Genomic DNA, 19,777 nt, shown 5'->3' on the forward strand with positions numbered 1-19,777 from the left:
GACAGAGAGACTGTATGGGAGAGGAGAGAGCACTGAAGCATCAGCGAGTGATCGGAGTCACCGGGGGAGTGTATGAAAAGCACGAGAGTGAATGAAAAGACCACAGTGTGGCTCGTCCGCGCCGAGCCCGAGGACCGCCGGGCGCAGATCGGGATGTTAGATGTGCGCTCAGATTTCGCAGCGTGGGGTCGAGGAGCGGGAAAGGGGCGCTCGCGCAAACGCCACACATGTGAACACGCCGTTGCTTGACGAGAAAGCCACACACGCGAACGCACACTGACAGACGGTGGTGGCCACAAAGCACAGCCAGGCCAAGTGAAGACGACTTCACAGGAAGTGGCAGCGTGGAAGCATCTCAGAGACACACACACACACGCACGCACACACACACACACACACACACTGATGCACACTCATGGCTCCACTCAAGGACACACAGATGGCAGGTGCTACACAAATACAAGCCACTGGAGCATATCTTATTATTATCAGCTAAGCCTGCCAGGCAGCCAGCAAGTCACTGCTTGACAATAGGAGGCAATCTTGCAGCTTTGAAGATGTCCCTTAAAATGGGAAGAGGGCAGCTAACAAGTTAAGGGAGAAGCTGTGAGGCAGCAACTGGAGGGATATTTGATGGACGAATGAATGATAGAGAGAACTGTATTATGAGCAGGAAGATCACTGGACAAGTGCATGTCCAGATATACTAAATATATCAAAATATACTATATAAAAACAGAAATTATCTGTAGAAGTAGAATCCCTTGTTGCAAAGATATATTGCTCTACAGCGAACAAAATACTGCCACCCAAACCTGAAGAAGAAGATTTTCTGATCAACCTGTGGCTGAAGAGAGGTGAGAGACTAAAAGAAAGATGACTGAGGCAACGGCTGAACAAACACCAAACTCATCCAGTTCCATGTTTGACACCAATGACTCGATCAAGACTTGGTCTCAAGGTGCAATATGTCAGAATTGGCAACCTTCAACGGTTCTGTTAATACATCGATGACTGTAGCTGTCGTTAGCTCAGTTAGCAGTGCATCTAGCCAGACTACGAGGGGAGATATGTTTTCCACGGTTGGTGCTAGCTGGTTAGCATGCTAACTTCAGCAGGTATCTCTACAGTAGTCTGTGACATAACATCAAGACTGTTGTTTCATCACATTCTGTTGACTATTTTAGTTAATGTTTGGATGTTTTAAACTAACTTTCTTATGCATCGCCCCTTTAATACTGCAAAAAGCAAGGAGGGGTGGCTGCTTGGAGGCATCTTAAAGTGGATGTAGATATTTCAGGAATGTTGTCAATAATCGAGTTAGGCGATTTTTGACTTACTTTTTGAGAAAAAGGAACTGAGGAAAACGGCAGAATTACTGGTCACGCAATCAACTTCTGGCTGGACGGAAAGTAGAGACTGACTGATTCTCAGAACTTCAACATCAACACCACACAACACAAACCACAATGTAAAACACAGCCAACTCTGGTTTATACTAAGAGAGATGTCAGAGCATCGCTGTGGTGAGGATGAGGAAGAAGAAGAAAGGAAGATGTGTCTTTCCTAACCAGTTGATCAGTCACAGGAGTTTATATCTGGTATATCTGGACAGGAGTTTAATGTTTACATTTACCTTTAGCAGACGCTTTTGTCCAAAGCGACTTACAGTAATTCATACACAGATTCATACACTGATGGTGGTGGCTGCCATACAAGGTGCTGACCAGCACATCAGGGGCAGCGTGGGGTTCAGTATCTTGCGAAACGACACTTCGACCTCCCGATAACAAGACGCTGGCCAGTGTTCGTTAAATTCAAACATATTCGCAAAAGGTTTTTCCATCTCCCATTCAGCTTTTCAAAAGAGGCAAAAACCACCGAGTGTAAAGACTTTGTAATTGTGGAGGTTAATTTAAGTTTTGCCATTTCTTTCGACCTTACCGAGTGAGAGAAGACAAAATGTGCATCAAATACATTGATGGAAACACAGCCTCTGACTCTGAGTGAAGTTCAGGAGTACTGCTTTTTGCGAGTCCAGGGTTCAATCAGAGTCTGATTTTGAATTAAATCGGCAAATCTGTTACCAATACAGTTCAGTATCCTTGGGGCCTCTGAACAAAGAGCCATTCAACGACGGCATTTCCAAGTACAGGGTGTACCAGTGGGTATCAGGCAATTCCGAGCAGCAGGGAGAGTTTTGTAAGCTCGAGCTCAGCAGAGTAGAAAGAGCCGCCGAGACCATTTAACTACAATGGAGCTGCGCTAACAATGACAAGACGGCGACAAGCGGTGAGGGGCGGCTGAACCGAGAAATGTGACGAGCACGGAATCTGCTGCCTCGGAATAAAAATAAAATGTTTGCATGTGATATGCATTCCGCTTTCCATGAGATATGGAGAATGAATGAGTGTGGGTGTGTGTGTGAGTGTGTGTCCATGTCTATACTGGCACTGACTCTCATTCTTTCCTATGGAAGAGAGCCTCACACACTGAAAAACAGAAAAAATGAGGGTTGGATTCCGCGGCTTGCTCGCGTGCCAGTCCCCCTCTGACATCTGCTATAACTTAGACGGATCAATAATGGATGTCACACATGCAAACACGGAGAAATATGTGAAAGTAATGGGGCAGATCCGTAAATAAAAGTTCTGGCAGAAGTATTTCCAAAAACGCTTGGTTTACTGGAAGTTAAGAAAACTTTCAGGGAAATGGGCTTCTTCTGGAGGAAATGGGTTTCCTTCCTTTTAGAAGTGTTTTGGTCACCGACCGTCGCACTTTCTCTCAGGAAAGCCTTGTGAAAAAAGTCTTGAGAGGTGATTTGCTTTGTTCATCCGGAGTCCACATAAATGAAAGGAGAGAGAGAGAGAGAGAGAGAGAGAGAGAGAGAGAGAGAGAGAGAGAGAGAGAGAGAGAGAGAGAGAGAGAGAGAGAGAGAGAGAGAGAGAGAGAGAGAGAGAGAGAGAGAGAGAGTGTGTAAACAAGGGCGGACTGGGCTGGTTTGCAAACTCATTCCAAAAACAGCCATCTTTAGAATGAAGCCCTCTGTTCCACCCCGCACTGTGCTGCACTGTGCGCTTGAATGTATGGCCTGTGTGCGCACGTGGTCGAACATTCCTGCAGGGCTAAGGGCTTCAGCTGTCGTCGGTGGGCTATTTTCCTGTGCGCTGCATGCCACCGATGGATCAAGGAGGCTTACTTCCTCCTGGGGTTGGAGAACATTTTTTTTTTTTTGGAGGGGGGGGGGGGGCCTTGAAGAGATGGAGATGAAAACAAAAAAGGAAGGGGAGAGAACCAGGGGGATAGGTAACGCAGATCAGAGTTTGTCAAAGCAAAAACCTTGTAGGAAATGATCCAGCTAAAAGAGCTACACTGAGTGAGAGAGAGAGAGAGAGAGAGAGATAGGGAGTAGCCACTCAAGCCATCTCACAACATGAAAATAATTAACCGATACTCAACCGTCACACAAGACAATCGCTGGTGCCCGCTTTGAATTTTCGCTTTCAAGCTTTCGAGAGGAGCCGCTTCACACGTCGCCTTAATCTTGTCCATTACTACGACGACATCGGCGCCAAACAAAGAGGCCCGCTCTCCAATTTGTTTCGATAGCGACTCTGGTTTCTGTCAGTGGGTGAGATTCCCAATTCCCCTACATATCCTCCAGATTAAATTGGGGAGGAGAGAGAGAGAGAGAGGGGGGGGGGGGGTGGAAGCTGCGGCCAGAGCTGGTTCAGACACGGCGGAGAGCGCCGAGCTGATGGCCGCGCTCGGCTAATTTGCTCGTGCTCATTTTGTCCGCGCAGACAAAATCAATAGAGTGGAGTAAGAAGTTGGAGGGGGCGAGGGAAAAAAAAAAAAAAAAACGCCCCAGTTTCATGATTTAGGTCAACTGCAGTTGTGTGCACCCTGACGCTGTGTGTAATTAAATGAAACTAGTTAAAAAGTCTGCAGGAGCTCTGAACTTGAAGAGGAGGTGGGGGGCCGGGGAGGGATGAGAAGAAGGGGGAGGGACAAGGCTGAAGTGATTAATTTCATCTTTGTTTTCCTCCTCCCACAGTTGCGAGTGAACACCATTATACAAAGTAGAAAAAGGTAGCCTCATTTGCGCGCCCGTTCAACACCCGGTGCTCCCCTGGGGGGAGGAAGGCATAACAGATTCTAATGAGCCACGGAGAGAGTTTCCTGAAACACAGAACGGGGCAGACACAGACACACTGGGACAACGCTCCCCGGCCCGCCTCGGCAGCTCAGCTCTGAGGAAGGAACTCCGCGTGGACCGTCAACTGACAGACCCATCAAACGATCGCGCAGTGCTGTCTGCTTGACTCTCTCTTCGCCTCACTGTATCCCCTCGCTTCATCTCACCCATGTCCACCTCTCTCTTCCTTCATATCCTCATCCCTGCCAGTTGTGTGGTGCTCTGTGAAGCCTGGCAGATCACAGACAGTACCATATACAGTATAGGGGACCCGCTGGCGTATGAGTTAAGTATCGCCATACAAGCTTTCAAAAGCGCACTCAGTCAGACTACAACTAGTCATACTACAACAACATAAACTGACATTAAAGGGGCATTACGCTGTTTGTAGTAAGATCCAAACTTATTTACTAGGGATAGGCATCGCCAGGTACCTCGCGATACGATACTATCACGATATTTTGCCTGCGATAACGATAACATCACGATGCAGCGATTCTGCGATAATGGATGTATTGCAAGAAATTTCATCCACGATACATCACGATATCTGTGTCACTGAAGAAATTCAGAATTTATTGACTGCACTGAATCCATTTCACAGGAATTACAAAACATTGTCAATCAATTTCACATGAATGACAGCCAAGTAAAACAAGTGCACAGTGACTCATCTTAACACACACACACACTGACCTCAATTTAAATATTATTAAATATCGATATTATATATTTGGCGCCAATGTATCGAAAGCGTACTTCAAGATGAAATATCGCGATATATCGTAGTATCGATATTTTGGCACACCCCTATTATTTACAATATTAATGAGGTAAAAACACAAACCGTAACTCCATAACTTAATAAACAAGCCGTTCTCGGAGGAAAATAAGGTCTGCTGGGTCAACCACATATAAAGAAGTAAAACAGTATGAAGTTGTGTTGTCCTTTAAGGTTGGTTTGTTTATTTAGTTTGTTTAAGCAGAACTAAAACAGCCAATAAAGTCTAAAATTGTTCTCTTTGGATTGAAATGTCTTCCCCAAAATTACAAAGTGCAACTTTAATGATACAGAGGGAAGTGATAAAAAGCTGTCAGACTCTCCACGCATTCATTTTTATCAGGCAGTGCATTAAATACCACAATAATTCTGTCTGAGAGGCTGAAACAACTGACAGAAAAAATCAACTTGCTGCTTTTGAGACGATAAATCAATCAAATAGCCTAGGTCTTTGTTTTCTGCCAAAATTGCCAAACATTCCCCAGATCCAGCGTCGCAGTGATGAGACTAGTGAAAAGACATATGCAGACATCACTTATACTTTCAGGAACTTCTGTACATTAAACGCACACTTTGATGTGAGAAATTGGTGGGCTTACCCTTTAAACAACCCAGGAAATACAGGCTCCTATCATTCATCATTTGATTAAAAACTTCCAAAAGTTTGTCTAAAAAGGTGAGTGTGAATCGCTGTTCTTGTGTCTAAAATCTTACTTTGACATTAGCATCTGCATTGACGTGTAACAATACTGGAACCCGGCCTTATACGTGTCTATTCCTAGACACAGCTGTGCATGTGTGTCCGTTCCCACACCTTCATTCAAACAAGCTCAGTCACAGCCAGCCACAGTCAACCAGACTGTGTTCCTATAGGTGGTGATGATGTTAAGGTTACTGGTGCATTAGGGCAGCCTGTGCAAAGAGGATTATGGCTGGAGTCCAGATGAGGGTCCCCGGGGAGCTTATGGGTGACGCATCACCACTGATGATGCCTGGAAACATTCCCCAACAAATCAATGGCCTGGTTCCAAGCGCCCATTCAATCACTACCATTATCACACTAACCTTTGAACTCCACACAAGCTGGAGGGAGAGAAGCCGCAGGGTGTTATTAAATGTCAAATCAGGTGCATGGTCGTACCTGTAGATATTTTACCTGGGTGTGAATAAATCATGAACCACACATGTGAGTGGTCGAGGTCATCGGCTGCCCTTGATTTTAATCAGAACCAAAAGCAAATACAAAAGTTCTTCCCTTCCTGCTTCAGGAAACAACAGCAGCATCAGCAGCCATGCTCGAACATATGTCATAAACGTGTGCAGTGCAGCATGCTCCATTTGTGCATCAGTATTTTTAGCATCCCATTATGTCAGCACAGCACAGCAGAAGGCCCGAGCTGGTCCGAGTGAACTGAGAGAGAGCGAGAGAGAGCAAGAGAGAGCGAGAGAGAGGAAGGAAGACAATGTGCGGTTCTGCTCCGGTAATGCGAGCCACTCGTATGAGTCCTGGCTGTGAAGAATGTGTTTTGCTTTTCCACTAGTCCAATTAAGTTTATTTTCGAGGGCGATGGAAAACAAATACGCCTCGTTTCACCGCTGTAGCTGCTTACCGTCAGCCCCCTCGGGGTCCTGTGTAAAAAAAAAAAAAAGTCAAAATAAAGAGGATGGGATTCATGACAGGAGGCATAAATCACCATCCCTCTCAGCCACCCTTTCAAGATAAAACAACATGAAAGCATCTTTCTTCAAACAGCTCAAAGGCTGGAAGATGATACTGGGCTTTGTAATGACCATCAAGGTCAAAATGGAATCTGTGACAGGTCATTAAGCTGTAGATAAATAGGTAGGTGGAAACATGATCCAAAAAGAGATTTCCATTATTGATCCATTAACAGAAGAGATTACTCTCTCTGGGAAATACTTCTACTTGGGCTGCGATGCTATTTTCAAAAACCAAGATGCCCTTGGGAATAAAACAGAAACCAACACAATCTCACATATTCAGTAACTTGACTTTCAGTCAAAAAGGCATCTCTCTGCTGGACTGAACCGACTGCCTGAGGTGTCCCATCCGCCGCCATCGCCTGGACCGACTGCATTTTACTCCCGGCACAAAGGCTCCCACGGCGGGGGGTTTTCCTTTCGCATTTCCCCTCTTGCTCCCACACAAAGGGGATCCATTTCAACCGCTTTTAGCAGCGCCACTTTCCACTTTTAGCTCTTCAGACTCCCTCCCCTGAGGGTGCGACTGGTGGAAGGAGGAAAATAAAAAACACCAGGTGGATGCTTGGGGAGAGGTTAGGCTTGTGGCAAACGGGGCCACTTCAAGCCGATCCCACTGTGGTCTAAACGTTGCCTTTTTTTTGGTAATGCCTGGCTGGGGGGGAAAAACTGATACCAGCGCCTGGAGTGACCCTGTGTGTCTGGTCTAGCGCCATGTTGCTTCATGCTATCCGAGAGCTGGTTCAACAACAGTACATATATTTGAATAAAACGGAGATTGGCTTCCCATTTAACATATTGGGAAACATATTCATCCACTCTCAAAGATAGAGACGGAGCTAAGCCCGCAGCTAGTTAGCTTAGCTTCGCACAAGACTGAAAAACAGCTTGCATTTAAAATACTGATTTATATATCTGGTAACGTGATGCGTCCCGAAAATAACAATATAATTTGCAGGCCATATCGCCCAGCCTTACTCCTGCTACACATTCATTGTACAGACATGAGAGAAATTCTTCTCATCATACTCTCAGCAAGAGGCAAACAAGCATTTTCCCAGAAATGTCAGACTATTCCTTTGGCAACATGGAAACATGACATTTTTGTGACTGCGTCTCCTTGTGGTTCTTGCTCAAATGATAGGAAGAAAAAATACCCAGTGTACTGAATCAACAGAAGGAATCCTCTGTGCCACTTCCAGAAAAAAGGAGCACAAACAAAGCAAACCTTACAATGCACTGCGATGCCAAACTTAGAAGAAGGCTGAAAAGGCCCCATTCAATCAACGATGAGAGGCAGGAAGCGAGTAGACTCTCGGTCTTCTCCCCTCGGACAAGCAAAACTTCAAATGATCCAGTAGCTCAGATGTTTGGGGGGGGGGGGGGGGGGGGGGTTATTAATTTAAGACAAGTATTTGACTAAGAAATCTGTTTCTGTCTCTGTGTGGTTTGAAGGCTTTCCCTCTTAACTGCATAAACATTGCAAATAGGAACAGTCCCCTAAGAGGAGCCGGGTTGAAAAGAGGAGACGTAAGAAGTGAACTGGGTCGCAGTTGGAGGTTTAGTCAACCTGATGAATTAAACAGACTCTCTGAGGCAATAACACTCTACAACACCCACACAATTAATTTAGGAATTCATCGGAATTGTTCAGCTGGGGAGAAGCAGCCAGTTTTGCGGTAATCATATTTCGGAGCTTTGTCCCCGAGATTGGAGTTAATCTAATTTCAAAGTTGTAACTCTCTCTTCTTTTGGCCCCCCCGTAAATCTAAAATGAGAAAAACCCCACATTCAGAATACTATACATCCTATACCGTCTCATTCTATAGAATGAAACTATTTCACTCAGGTGGGCAGTCTTGCATGCAAAAAGAAAAATCAATTGCAATCGTCCTCAAGACTTCAGTCTCAAATTGACTGGTAGAAAATCAGCCGTGACGAAGCGAGCGGCAGTGGGCTGCAATGAAAAGCTCTTTTGAAAGTCAACCTGACTTTAAACTGGCTTTTCTGTGCGCGGGCAGAGAGAGGAAGTGAGGGGATTCGACAGAGGAGAGGTGAGGAGGGCGGGCAGACAGCCAGCACCTCGCATGCAGCAGGTCAACATGCAGAGGAGAGCCACAGCAAGAGCAGGAAATGGATCGCTCACACACAAACACATGCGCGTGAACCTCAGAGGGGCCAGAGATCGAATGTAGAGACCATTTATATACCCTGATCCAACTGCAGAGGAGGCTTGCACGCACAGACAAACACATTGAGCAGGTAATAAGACAGCTAACGGCCAAGGTCGGCGAGGCTGCTGCCCAGAAATCAGCCAGGCAGCAGCTGATGCTCCCAATGTGGTCTTTTAACAGAGACAGAGAGAGTGAAGGAGACTGGAAAACAGTTCAATCTCAGAGAGGACCGAGAGGGAAACCGATCCATGTCACCGCCACAGCTCTTCAGCCCACAGTCAATATACACCAGTAATATGCTGCACCTGTGGTGTGTGTCGTGTGTGTGTGTGCAAGCATCTCTGTTTGCCCTGGAGATTTCCGCGGTCAATTCTGAAATGATCGTGGCTAAAACCTCCTCTGATTCCGAAATGTGTACACAGACTGTGTGTGGCACAAGAAAAGGAGGACGAATAAATAGAGCGATGAGAGAAGAAAAAAAAATCCGCACAGGCAGAATAATCAATACAACAGCAGAAATGACAGGGATGCAGGGTCATTCTTAGGTCGTTTACGCACCGGAGCGAGTGTGAAAACAGCTGTCTTCCTCATTAAAAATACACTGTTAAGATACCAAGGCAACGAAGAGAACAGATCCTATCCAACACACAGGGAGACGTGGACACGCCATCTGTCTGCCTGCTATGCTCTTCGAAACAATTGCTGATTCTGAGATAAGTACTTTTTTTTTTTGCATCCATCCCTTGACCTTTCTCTGACCCCTGCCTCCAATACACCTGATCATATGGCAGCTTCACAACTTGAAATTATGTTGGGTCACTTAAGGCAGACTTATAGTTTCTAGCCAGCGAGTTTTGATTTCGCTGACAGAGATTGCAACTTTGTTTTTAACAGTTTTTATCAGCGGTAGCTCGATAGCTGATAACAAGAACCATGCAAATGTGTCTTAAATCTGCTATTGCTGGCTGTAGACAGTGCTGTGCTACAAGACTGAAGCTACAACTGAATGTCCATGGCAAAAATGTCTGCATCTACCGTGTAGAAAACATGGAAATGGAGAAGCTGTGTTAGCTTTTACAGGAAAATGCAAGCTTAGGCTGTCATTTATTAGCATCTCCTAGTGCTTAGCTTACAGAAAAAAAACACTTGGATGAGCAACAGAGGTTAGACTTTTAGAAATGTCATACAAATTTCTTTATTTGAAAAGAGAAAGGGCTTTGAGGAAGCCACAAACTGATGAATTTGGCAAATGTAGCCCGATTTCTGATAACAAGTTTGGCTAGGGTTTTAACTTTCTCAAATGTGATAACTACAAGGGCAGAGATGCTAACGTAGCTAACATAACTATTTCAATACTGGTCATATCTTCTTCAAAGATAACACATGATATCATGATATGTTAGCTAATGGTGTGGTTCTTAGGCTTGTAAGTGACATTTCGCTAGACATGCTAACATTTCCTTTGCAAAAAAGAAACAGTTCAATTCTTTAGCTCCACTTTTGCTCTTGTGTTTTTACTTTGGATTTTAAAAAAAGTTCAAATTTGCCATGCTCTGATTGGACAATTGCCGTTCGGGGGAGGGATTAAGGAAATTGTCAACTGATATTGCTAGCAGCTGCTTGAGATAATCAATTTTGGTAAGAAGTAGCACAAAGCCATTTTTATCTTTTAAGAAAAATGCATTTACGGGGTCTAAAATGCTTCAACATTTTGCAACCACTTCAATACGACGGTTTTCATTGTTTTCAAATCTCCTTTCAGAATGAAATGCTTCCAATCAAAGGGAAACATGCTCAATAGGATTTGATGTGGGGTGGAATATGTAGCACAACAAAGATGTGTAATATCTGTAGCTACAGCTCTATCCCAAAGCCTGTGGGGCATCTGTAGTGGTTTATCATCTTCAGACTTGCAGTCCGCAGAGGCTGCTGCAAACACACAACCAGAAAATACAACATACAAGTGTGCACACAAGCATACAAGCGCATGCGTGCAACATTAGAGAGCTGCCACAAATATGCACGCACGCTTGAATAGACACAAAAGTTGGAAACACACACACAGTGTCTGGGGATATCTAGGACAGGTGAGTATGGAGGAGAAGGGGAAAAAAAGAACGAGACACATGTGGAAGAGAGATAAAGGTGGAACAGACTGCAGCACAGATAGGGAAGAGGGAAGTGGGCTATTGAAAGAAGGGAAGAGAGAAAAAAAAATCCAGACAGAGGAGGAACGAGTGAGCGATAGATGAGAAGAAAGAGGCAGAAAGTGAGATAAGGGTCATCACAGTGTGACCTGCCGTCTGTGGAAACAGTTCACTCTGCTGGAATGAGCGGAGGGAGGGAGGATACAAAGGAGGGAAACAGGAAGCAAAAGGAACCAATTCAATACCACAGAAATACACAAGCATTTCCATTTAATTAAGGCACTACAAGACGAAAGTAGAACAGAGAGGGAACGGATGAGGCCAACAAGGAGTGGACAGTACTGTGGGCGGACGCCCAGTCAAGGTCGAGCATTCTGTCTGAAGACCTTTCATCCTCTTCCTCTGTCTCCGTCTGACTCGCTGACATTAATCCTGACCGTCGGCTCCTAACAGCGTCCTCACTGACCTGAACCGGACTGTGACGCTTTACAGAGGAACTGAGCTGCATGTTGTGGAGACAATTTTGCTGACAGCATCCTGGCACTTGGATGGATTTAGGCCATGTCCACATCTGCGTCTTTAGTCCTCTGTGGAATTCAATCCACGCTAAGCGCTTAGAACTTCAATCTGATCTTTTAAAAAACACTTGTTTTTGCCTTGTACTGTGGATGGCGCATCAGAGCTTGAGAAAATGCGCAGGTTTGATTGACATTAAATCAACCTTCACAAACAGGAGTAGTTATGCATCTGCCTTAAAAATCCTGTAAAATTTCAAACCCATCCACAGGGCTAAGGACTACTGAATGGAGCGCTAGCTATAGCAGAGCATGTCTTCTCATTCAGTTACTACAGCTACTGGCTAGCTACTCAGTGCAAAACCTATGAAAAACTATCTATGGTCTGGCAGGACGTAGGAAATTCACTATAAACAAGGGACACGTCCCATTTCTTCGATAATTGTTTGATTATACTACATTGCTAGCAAGAAACCTGTATGAAATTGGCAGAAGGAAAGCTAGTTTGCTAGCAGCCGTGGGCAGCAGAGTCCATTGGTAACAGAGCTAATAGCTTACAGCTAACAGCGCTAATAAATCAAACAGGGCTAACAGTTAATGGAGCCAATAGCTTGAAGCTTACAGAGCTAATAGAGCAAATAGAGCTTACAGCTAACGGAGCTAAACACATAGCAGGGCAGAGATTCTGTTCAAAAGTAAATTAAAGCTTTAAGAGTGAAAGGCAGTTGAATTTGACAGAACAACAAGTTCACAGTTAATAAATGTACTGAAGTACTTCAGCTGAATACAGTTTGTACTTTGAATGCCAATCCTAAACAACTAGAACCAGTTGTTGCTTGCCAATCATCAGAAAATGTAGGTGTCATCATTTTGCTGTTGATCTTACATGTGCCCGTATAAAACTGGTGTTGACATGTCCTTTAGTGTCATCATAAAACTGCCAAGGTTAGGATGCAGGGGAAATATTCTCCGAAGAAGAAAACGCCCCCGATGCAGATATGGCCTGATGAGGGTCAATCATCCCACAGAGAAATAGATTACACTGCTGAACCAAAAGCAAAAGAACGTATTAGAGGTCAATTCTATATTCAAGGATTAACAGGCTAATTGAAGACGGAGACAACCACGACCATTAGCACTTCTTCAATTATGCATATGTCCTTTAAGCAAGACTTGACACTCTATTATCCATCTATAATACATTAATGTTAGAAGATTTATACTGAACACACCATAACTATCCTTTTTTTTATTAGGATGTTAATAATGAATTAAGCACACTGGTTTTAGTGACAGGAGGTAGCTATTACTAAAGAGAGCTTTATAGGAAAATGGAAGGCTTGAGGTCATTACGATGCGCTGGGTCAGCCACACAACCGCTCACACAAATCAATGTACACTTCCTTTATGGTCGATACACGCCCGCCTGGATTACAGCCACAGCACACAGATAACTGATGCTGGACCAGTGCCCGGCAATCATTTTTCTGCCGCAAATGAACGCAAAAAACAAGTGTCTCTTGGCGCATAAACAGCTCTCCTCACCCGCCAATCAAGTTGATTGTCACTGGCAGACGCCCTTCGTTTATGAGAATAGCATGTCAGTCATTTCTCCCCCCTCCTCGACCCACACAGATGACAGAAATACACACACACACACACACACACACACACTCACTACCCTCACCTCCACTACAGCAGCACCACTGATCAGTTAAGCTGCTGAATTCCTAATAGGACATATCCCATTAACCTCTCTAAAGCGGGGATCAGGGATTGATATCGAGGAAGGGGAACCACAACATCACAACAGGCCTACAGTCGCAGAGCAACAGAGAAGCTGGCATGGAGGATAGAAGGGCTTGATCAAACGCCGCAAATTTCAATCAGGATCTTGATTTCTACGAAAATCTCATCACAGAAACTTCGGTCTCTTTAGTCACAACCGAAGGTCCAAAACAATCATAAATCATTTACGGTCATATATGACAAAGACATGCAAATAGTTGGTGATTCTTTTTCACTGTTTTTCCATGTAAATCGTGGATTGTACGTTAAAAACGTTGGCACCCACTAAACAATAAGTTGCAAAAGATCAGCGCACAAGCGAGCCTCTGAGAAAGATGTTTGGCAATAACCACACAGACAAGCATTTGAATACAATATTTCATGTCAAGCCAATGTGAAGTAATGGCCATTATAATGGCCATATGCATCCTGGTAAACTGGAAATCATAGGGCCATCTCAGCGTAGAAGCCTCATCTCCCTACAGCAAGCACGCTCGACTACCACTGGAGTGGAAACACGGGGAAGCTCCCCCAGCTGCCTGTCTCGTCATTATACATGAATGTGGACAGACAATTACTGCATATTTGTTTGTTTGTGTCGCCAACTCCAATGGGATTCACAAGGGCATCCCCAGAGTATGTGTGGTGGCCGAAAGCTGGAGGGAGATGAAAAGAAATTATTTTCATTTCTACAAAATATAACTGAGATGACACAACTGTGTCTTTCTCCTGTGTCTAGTGTTGCTGAATCAAAACAAACGAACAACGTTTGTGCTGTTTGGGTGTTTTCCTTCATAATTAAGGACTCCATATTAAATAGAGCATGATTTAATTGAGCACCACAAATGAACCAGTGGTGGCATTTCTCCAACCCTGTCCTCACGTCTTGGGCTGCGTTTCTGCCACAAAGACTATTATTGTCGGGGTGAATCAGCAATGAATAAAACGCTCACTGAGTTCGTCATATGTCACATGTCCAGGTAGATTTATTTAACCCTTGCGTGCACACACACCAGGGAGCAGCTTGTGTGTAGTAGTGGGCCGGGTGGTTAACTCACTTGCTCTTTTTTTATTTTCTGCATCTGTTCAATTCACAGGGGAGCCTCCTACAGTCTCCTCCCGCGTTGAGTGATTGCATTGGGCGAGTGTGTGCACATACTATGGAGAAAGGAGAAAGGGGTGCTATCTCTGCAGATGGAGACGAGGCAGCGGGCGAGGAAGCAATTACAAGCTGGTAGGCTTCACCTCGCCACGCCCCCTCCCCCCACTTTCTTCCGTACATCGCCCTGGGGCTTGCTGAATTAGGGAATCATGGGTATAATGGTGGAATGGGCCTCAGGGCCCCCTCCAAAACAACCTGCTAATCCCCTGTGGAGTGGGAGGGTAAGGGAGGGGGGGGCAGTGAATTTGGGGGTAACAGGGCAGGGCGGACGCCCGACAATGAGTCCACCCCTGACACGCGCCAGCACCCTCCACCCCCTATCAAACACAGCGACATCCCCCCAAGGGAGGAACCAGCCATGTCAGCCATGGGAGAGCAGGAAACCCCCTGGCCCGATACTGGCCCTCCATCGCAGGCAGGCCTCGAGCAGGAACATTCAATCAGGCCACTGCTTCTCTCCGTCTTTATCTGATGCTACGAGTATTTGCTTTGTCCAGAACAAGGTTACGTACCGAAACCAAGCTCCTCCAGCCATCAGTGGAGAATTCGACATGCACACACACAGATGCAAAAACAGCTCGTTAAAAAGGTTTAATTATGTGTCTGAATTATGATGAGCAATGACATGCTTGATTGGTTGTATCAAAGGGCCTTAATGAGGAGAAAGGCCTCACTTTGTCTGTCTAAAGCATTAACTCTATGTCTACTCATGACACAAGTCAGCCTCGGGTAAGTTCTTCTGTCAGCAACCAAGTCAAGTGCGTTTGTCTTCAGTGACATTTGTGCCAGAATATCCATCATGGACTCACAGAGCATTCAAAAGACATTCTTGGGTACATCTGTCATCCAACATTCAGTTTTCTCAACTCCATCTTCTTATCCTCTGTCATCTGATCTCATCATTTTTACTGCCAGCCTAACCCATTTTTATGTTCAACTTCATGACTTTGATATTCTCCCTCTTGGCTCAATCTGATGTCTCCATATCCCAGGTCCATTTAGGAGTCAGATATTAACATTGTGTCATCAATCTTCCAACCATCCTGCTTCCGGTTAAGAAGCAGTAATCACTCCTCTGGTGGGCTAATGGTTGCCTTAACATCAACTCGCCGAGAGTCCATTCATATTTCATCAATGGCAGTGGCCCCCGTCTTCCCTCGGCCCCCGCTTCGCTAGTAAGGCGAATCGACATCAAACGCTGCAACCTTCCAATTAAACAGCGAGACATTCTGATCTCATCTCGATCTGGCCCGAGATCAAATGTTCCTGCAAGCATCCAAGGATTTCCAAGCCCTTTCAGTTAGCCAGCCACCCTGTCAAAAGGGGATAAAATGTTCGCTGAAAGCACCTGGAGGAGATCACATTTAAAATGGCTGAGGTAGGGACTTTCTTGTACCAATATTTAGATATCACAGCAATCCTACGGCATAGATATACATCAGAGACCAAAAAGGACTGAGCAGAAAAGTAAAAACAGATGTGAATCAATGATGTTAATTTTACTGGAGGTATGATTTCGCTCTGTACCATTTCAGGTAGTGTTTAGCTGGAAGTTGTGCAGACCTGTGGAAAGGCGACAGCTGTTCATCCTGGCATAAATAATTAAGGATGAGATTCCATCTGGGGATCAATGGCCATTACTGGTGAGAGGGTATTTAGAAACAAGGATAAACATTTGGCTACCCCTTTTCCCCTCCACAATAGCTGAAGGAATATTTTGCCTTGTCAAGGAAAAAAGTTTGGCGCCAGTGTACTCCATCAGAAGTGCTTGTCAGAAGGTCAAACAGCATTTGAAACCCCTCCCCTCACATATTTCAAACATAGGAATTAGGGGAGCTGTTGTCCCAATATTCCAACGATCACCGCGTCCCGACCATCTCTATGACAGCGACTTTTCACCCAGACTCGTGAGTGTGGTAGAACAGCTTTTGCTTTCTTGGTAAAATAACACATCGTATGAACTAGCTATTTTGGAGCACAGCCCGGCCTTGATGATAGCTCCTGGAGGTACAGTCGGTGACTCTGGAGGAAAATAGTTGAAAGTTGAGTTGTATTCCAAGGTCGTCGAATAATGATACTTTGGGTTGGTGTTTAGACTGCATGACCTGTTCTTGGTGTCTAGACTGAACAACAGCAATCAGTCATTGGAGAGTCTCATTCCAAGTTCATCAAATACCGATACTTTGGGTCGGTCTTCTGACTCCTCAGTAGGACGGTGGTATCTAGATTAACACCAACAACCTTCCTTTAAGGTTGGTTCCCAGGTTGTCAAATACCTATGCTTTGGGTGAACTTTCAGACTCAGTGACTGGGTGTTGGCAAAAACACTGTGCACCAACACTCAATCCTTGAGTCTACTTCCCATTTCGTCAAATACCGACCTGTAAGTAGGTCCTCAGACTTATAAGTTGGTTGTTGGTGTCTGGAGTGAGCACCAACAATTAATCATTAAGGTTGATTCCAAGGTTGTCAAATAGTTTGGGTGGATCTTCAGATCCAACAATTGGTGGTTGGTGCCTTAACCGTACAATAACACCTAATCATTGAGTTTAATCTCCATGTCGTCAAATACCACATCGGTATTTGATGGTATTTCCTGCTGCCTTTGAGATAACCGAAAGCATCTGTATTTTATGATCTGGGAATGAGACTAAACTATCAACAGTCTCCAGCATTGCCTAGTGCACCTTTTAAAAGACTCAATAGTCTCTCCAAAGTCTCCATTGGCCCACTTAAACAGGGTGACTGGCATTTTTCTCCAGACATTAGCAAAGAACCAACAGTACAAACAAAACCAAAAGACTACAAGCACATCAAACTCCCTGAACTTCAGACAGAAGAAACACTAAACCTGCTGACCTGCTGACATGTTAAAGATATATTGTTGCGTGTATGCGTGTGCGTGTGTATCAAGTAACCATAATTTCACAACAGGAAAACATCTCAGTTCCTTCCTCAAAAAAAAAAAAAAAAGAACCGGCCACAAAGAAGTGCACCGCTGCCAAAACATGTCTTAAAAAATAAATCACAGCCAATTATATGAGTCTTATTGCTGTTATTGAGGGGGAAAAAAATGGGATAAAGAGCCTTAATCCAATTAACAGGGCCCCCTCTCGCAGTGCGGGGACAATGGCAAGCCTTCAAAATAAATGTCTTCCTTTTATCCGGCCATGTGAATTTGACAGGAGGGAACGGGTTTAGGAAGTAAATCTTTCCGCCCCTATCAAAATATGGAAGCTATGGGCTCCAGCGGGCTCCGCCTCGCACCGGATTAAGTATCACATAATACAACTTAACAGAGACTGAGGTCAGCTCTTTAGCACCTATGGACAGAAAGGGGAAACAAGCCTACCAGGGGTAAATTAGCAGACCAGACCAACAGAGTGTGACACGGGGAGGGCCAAAGGCTCGTTTCTGGTTCACCGGGTTTCACCGAGTTTTAGGTCACAGTGGCAAGGTGGCACGTTTTTGGACACTAAGCAAACATTTACAAGAGCCCGGGAGCGTGCCTTATTATGCAACAAACACACACACACACACCGCAGAGAGAGAAAACACAGTAAGGAGGGAATGTGTGATCTCTCTCATCCCATCAGTTTTAAAAGGTTTTTTTTTTTTTCCCCCTGCACGCCGACACATTACAAAATAATCATTATTGGCCGGGGGAGGATGCAGGGATCTTGTGGTGTGTGGGGGGACCAGAGCATCACACACAGAGCAGACCAACATCTCTGGGGGAATATAATTATGAGACATTTAAGCCGCCTCTCAGAAGCCACATCTCAATGAGCACCCCTCTTCTTCTACTTCTTCTTTTTTTTTTTTTGCCGGTACAGACAGGAGAAGAAGAAATTCTTACCACACCAACAGGACTCTGTGTGGGATTTTTTTTTTTCCATCCCTCCCCTACATTTGGCATGGGTTGCGTTGTTGTCGCTTGTTTGTCTCACTTCAGTGTATGATCCAGAGCTTCCCCTCACAGACAGATTCTTGAACAATGCAGTGAAGGGAGACACACACACATTTATTTAAAAAAAAAAAAAAAATTGCAGGACCCCTCGCGATGATCTGAATCCCTCACACACGCACAACAACAAATATGCTGTGTTTTTTCTTTTCTCAGATTTGTGTTTCTTTCGAAGAAACTGGCGGAGCGAAAATACACAAGACAGACAGACACACACACACACAGCGGCTGGCTGAGAGAGGCAACTGATTTCTCCCCCCCCCTTCCATTCAAACAGACAGGGAAACAAATACAAAAGATAGCAACACTGCAGTTTATAGCAGGACTATAGGGTTAAAAGCACGAGTAGAGGTGGTAAATAAAACAAAAAACAAGAAAAATCCAAATGTGGCTGTGCGTTTGGCGAGCCATGGGGGGTCAGAGCGACAACCCCTATGCTTTGCAATGTGGCAGTCAGATGAAGCTCCCATCACGGGCTGTTTGCGGAGCTGATGCTGCCTTATGTTGATAAAAAATACACACACACACACACACACACACATCTCAAAAATAACAACTCTCAGCGCTTGAAAATCCATCTTTTCGCAGAAGAAGCCAGCTGAACCTCCGCGAAACCCATCCAACACATTGCCCCCGTCAACACTGAATGTGAGTGAACGCAGCAGAGGACAGGCAGCTTTTTGATACAAATTTAAAAAAAATACAAAAAAACACCAAAAAACATAAAGGCAGTGAACTTACCGACGCCGTATTTTTCATTTTCCGTAGGTATCCACATGTTTACGGTCGGCGCATTTAAGTGAGCGGTCGGAATAGCAGCGAAAAGCAGGGTTTGGGTGCTGTGTAACGCATTCTACTGGCGTGCTTTCCTCCGGTCTGTAGTAGGAGTCATTGTTTAGGTTACAGGGAGAGAAAGCTGCCGCCGCCGCTGCTGCTGCTGCTGCTCGTAGTGGTACGGAGACGTGCCGCGTTCAAGTGCTGCCGGAAATGCGAGAAGAACGATGTCAGCGTACCTCTGACGTGAAGAGCACGAGAGTTGTACCGGTGCCGGCGATTAAATAAATGCATTAAAACACTTTTGTATATTCGCTGTTCATTTAACCTTTAGTTCTTGGCTATCTCAAGACAGTCTACCTCTTGATACTAGTCCTTGGTGCTAGTGGCGCCATTCCTGCTGGCAATTGTGTAAGGCTAGCAAATGTGCGTGACACAATAACAAATTACCGAGCATTTCTGCCACACTGTTTTGTTACTGACTTAAAACAATGACGTTGAATCACAACAAAAACACAGAAAATAAGCTAAGACTACAGCTACAACTCT

The 19,777-nt window shown here is 44.8% G+C and overlaps 1 protein-coding gene across 5 annotated transcripts in view; it reads right to left on the bottom strand.

The window, feature by feature from the left end:
* The window catches only part of dock4b (dedicator of cytokinesis 4b), a 131,393-nt gene extending 111,954 nt beyond the window's left edge, over window positions 1-19,439 (bottom strand). For all 5 annotated transcript variants that reach the window (XM_030439545.1, XM_030439547.1, XM_030439546.1 and 2 more), the window contains exon 1: window positions 19,196-19,439. In XM_030439545.1, the coding sequence (XP_030295405.1) occupies window positions 19,196-19,232 (37 nt within the window). In that variant the 5' untranslated portion in view covers window positions 19,233-19,439. The remainder of the gene's footprint in view (window positions 1-19,195) is intronic.
* Window positions 19,440-19,777: the final 338 nt, after the last annotated feature.

Source organism: Sparus aurata, chromosome 14, assembly GCF_900880675.1.
Source record: "Sparus aurata chromosome 14, fSpaAur1.1, whole genome shotgun sequence".
Lineage (NCBI taxonomy): Eukaryota > Metazoa > Chordata > Actinopteri > Spariformes > Sparidae > Sparus > Sparus aurata.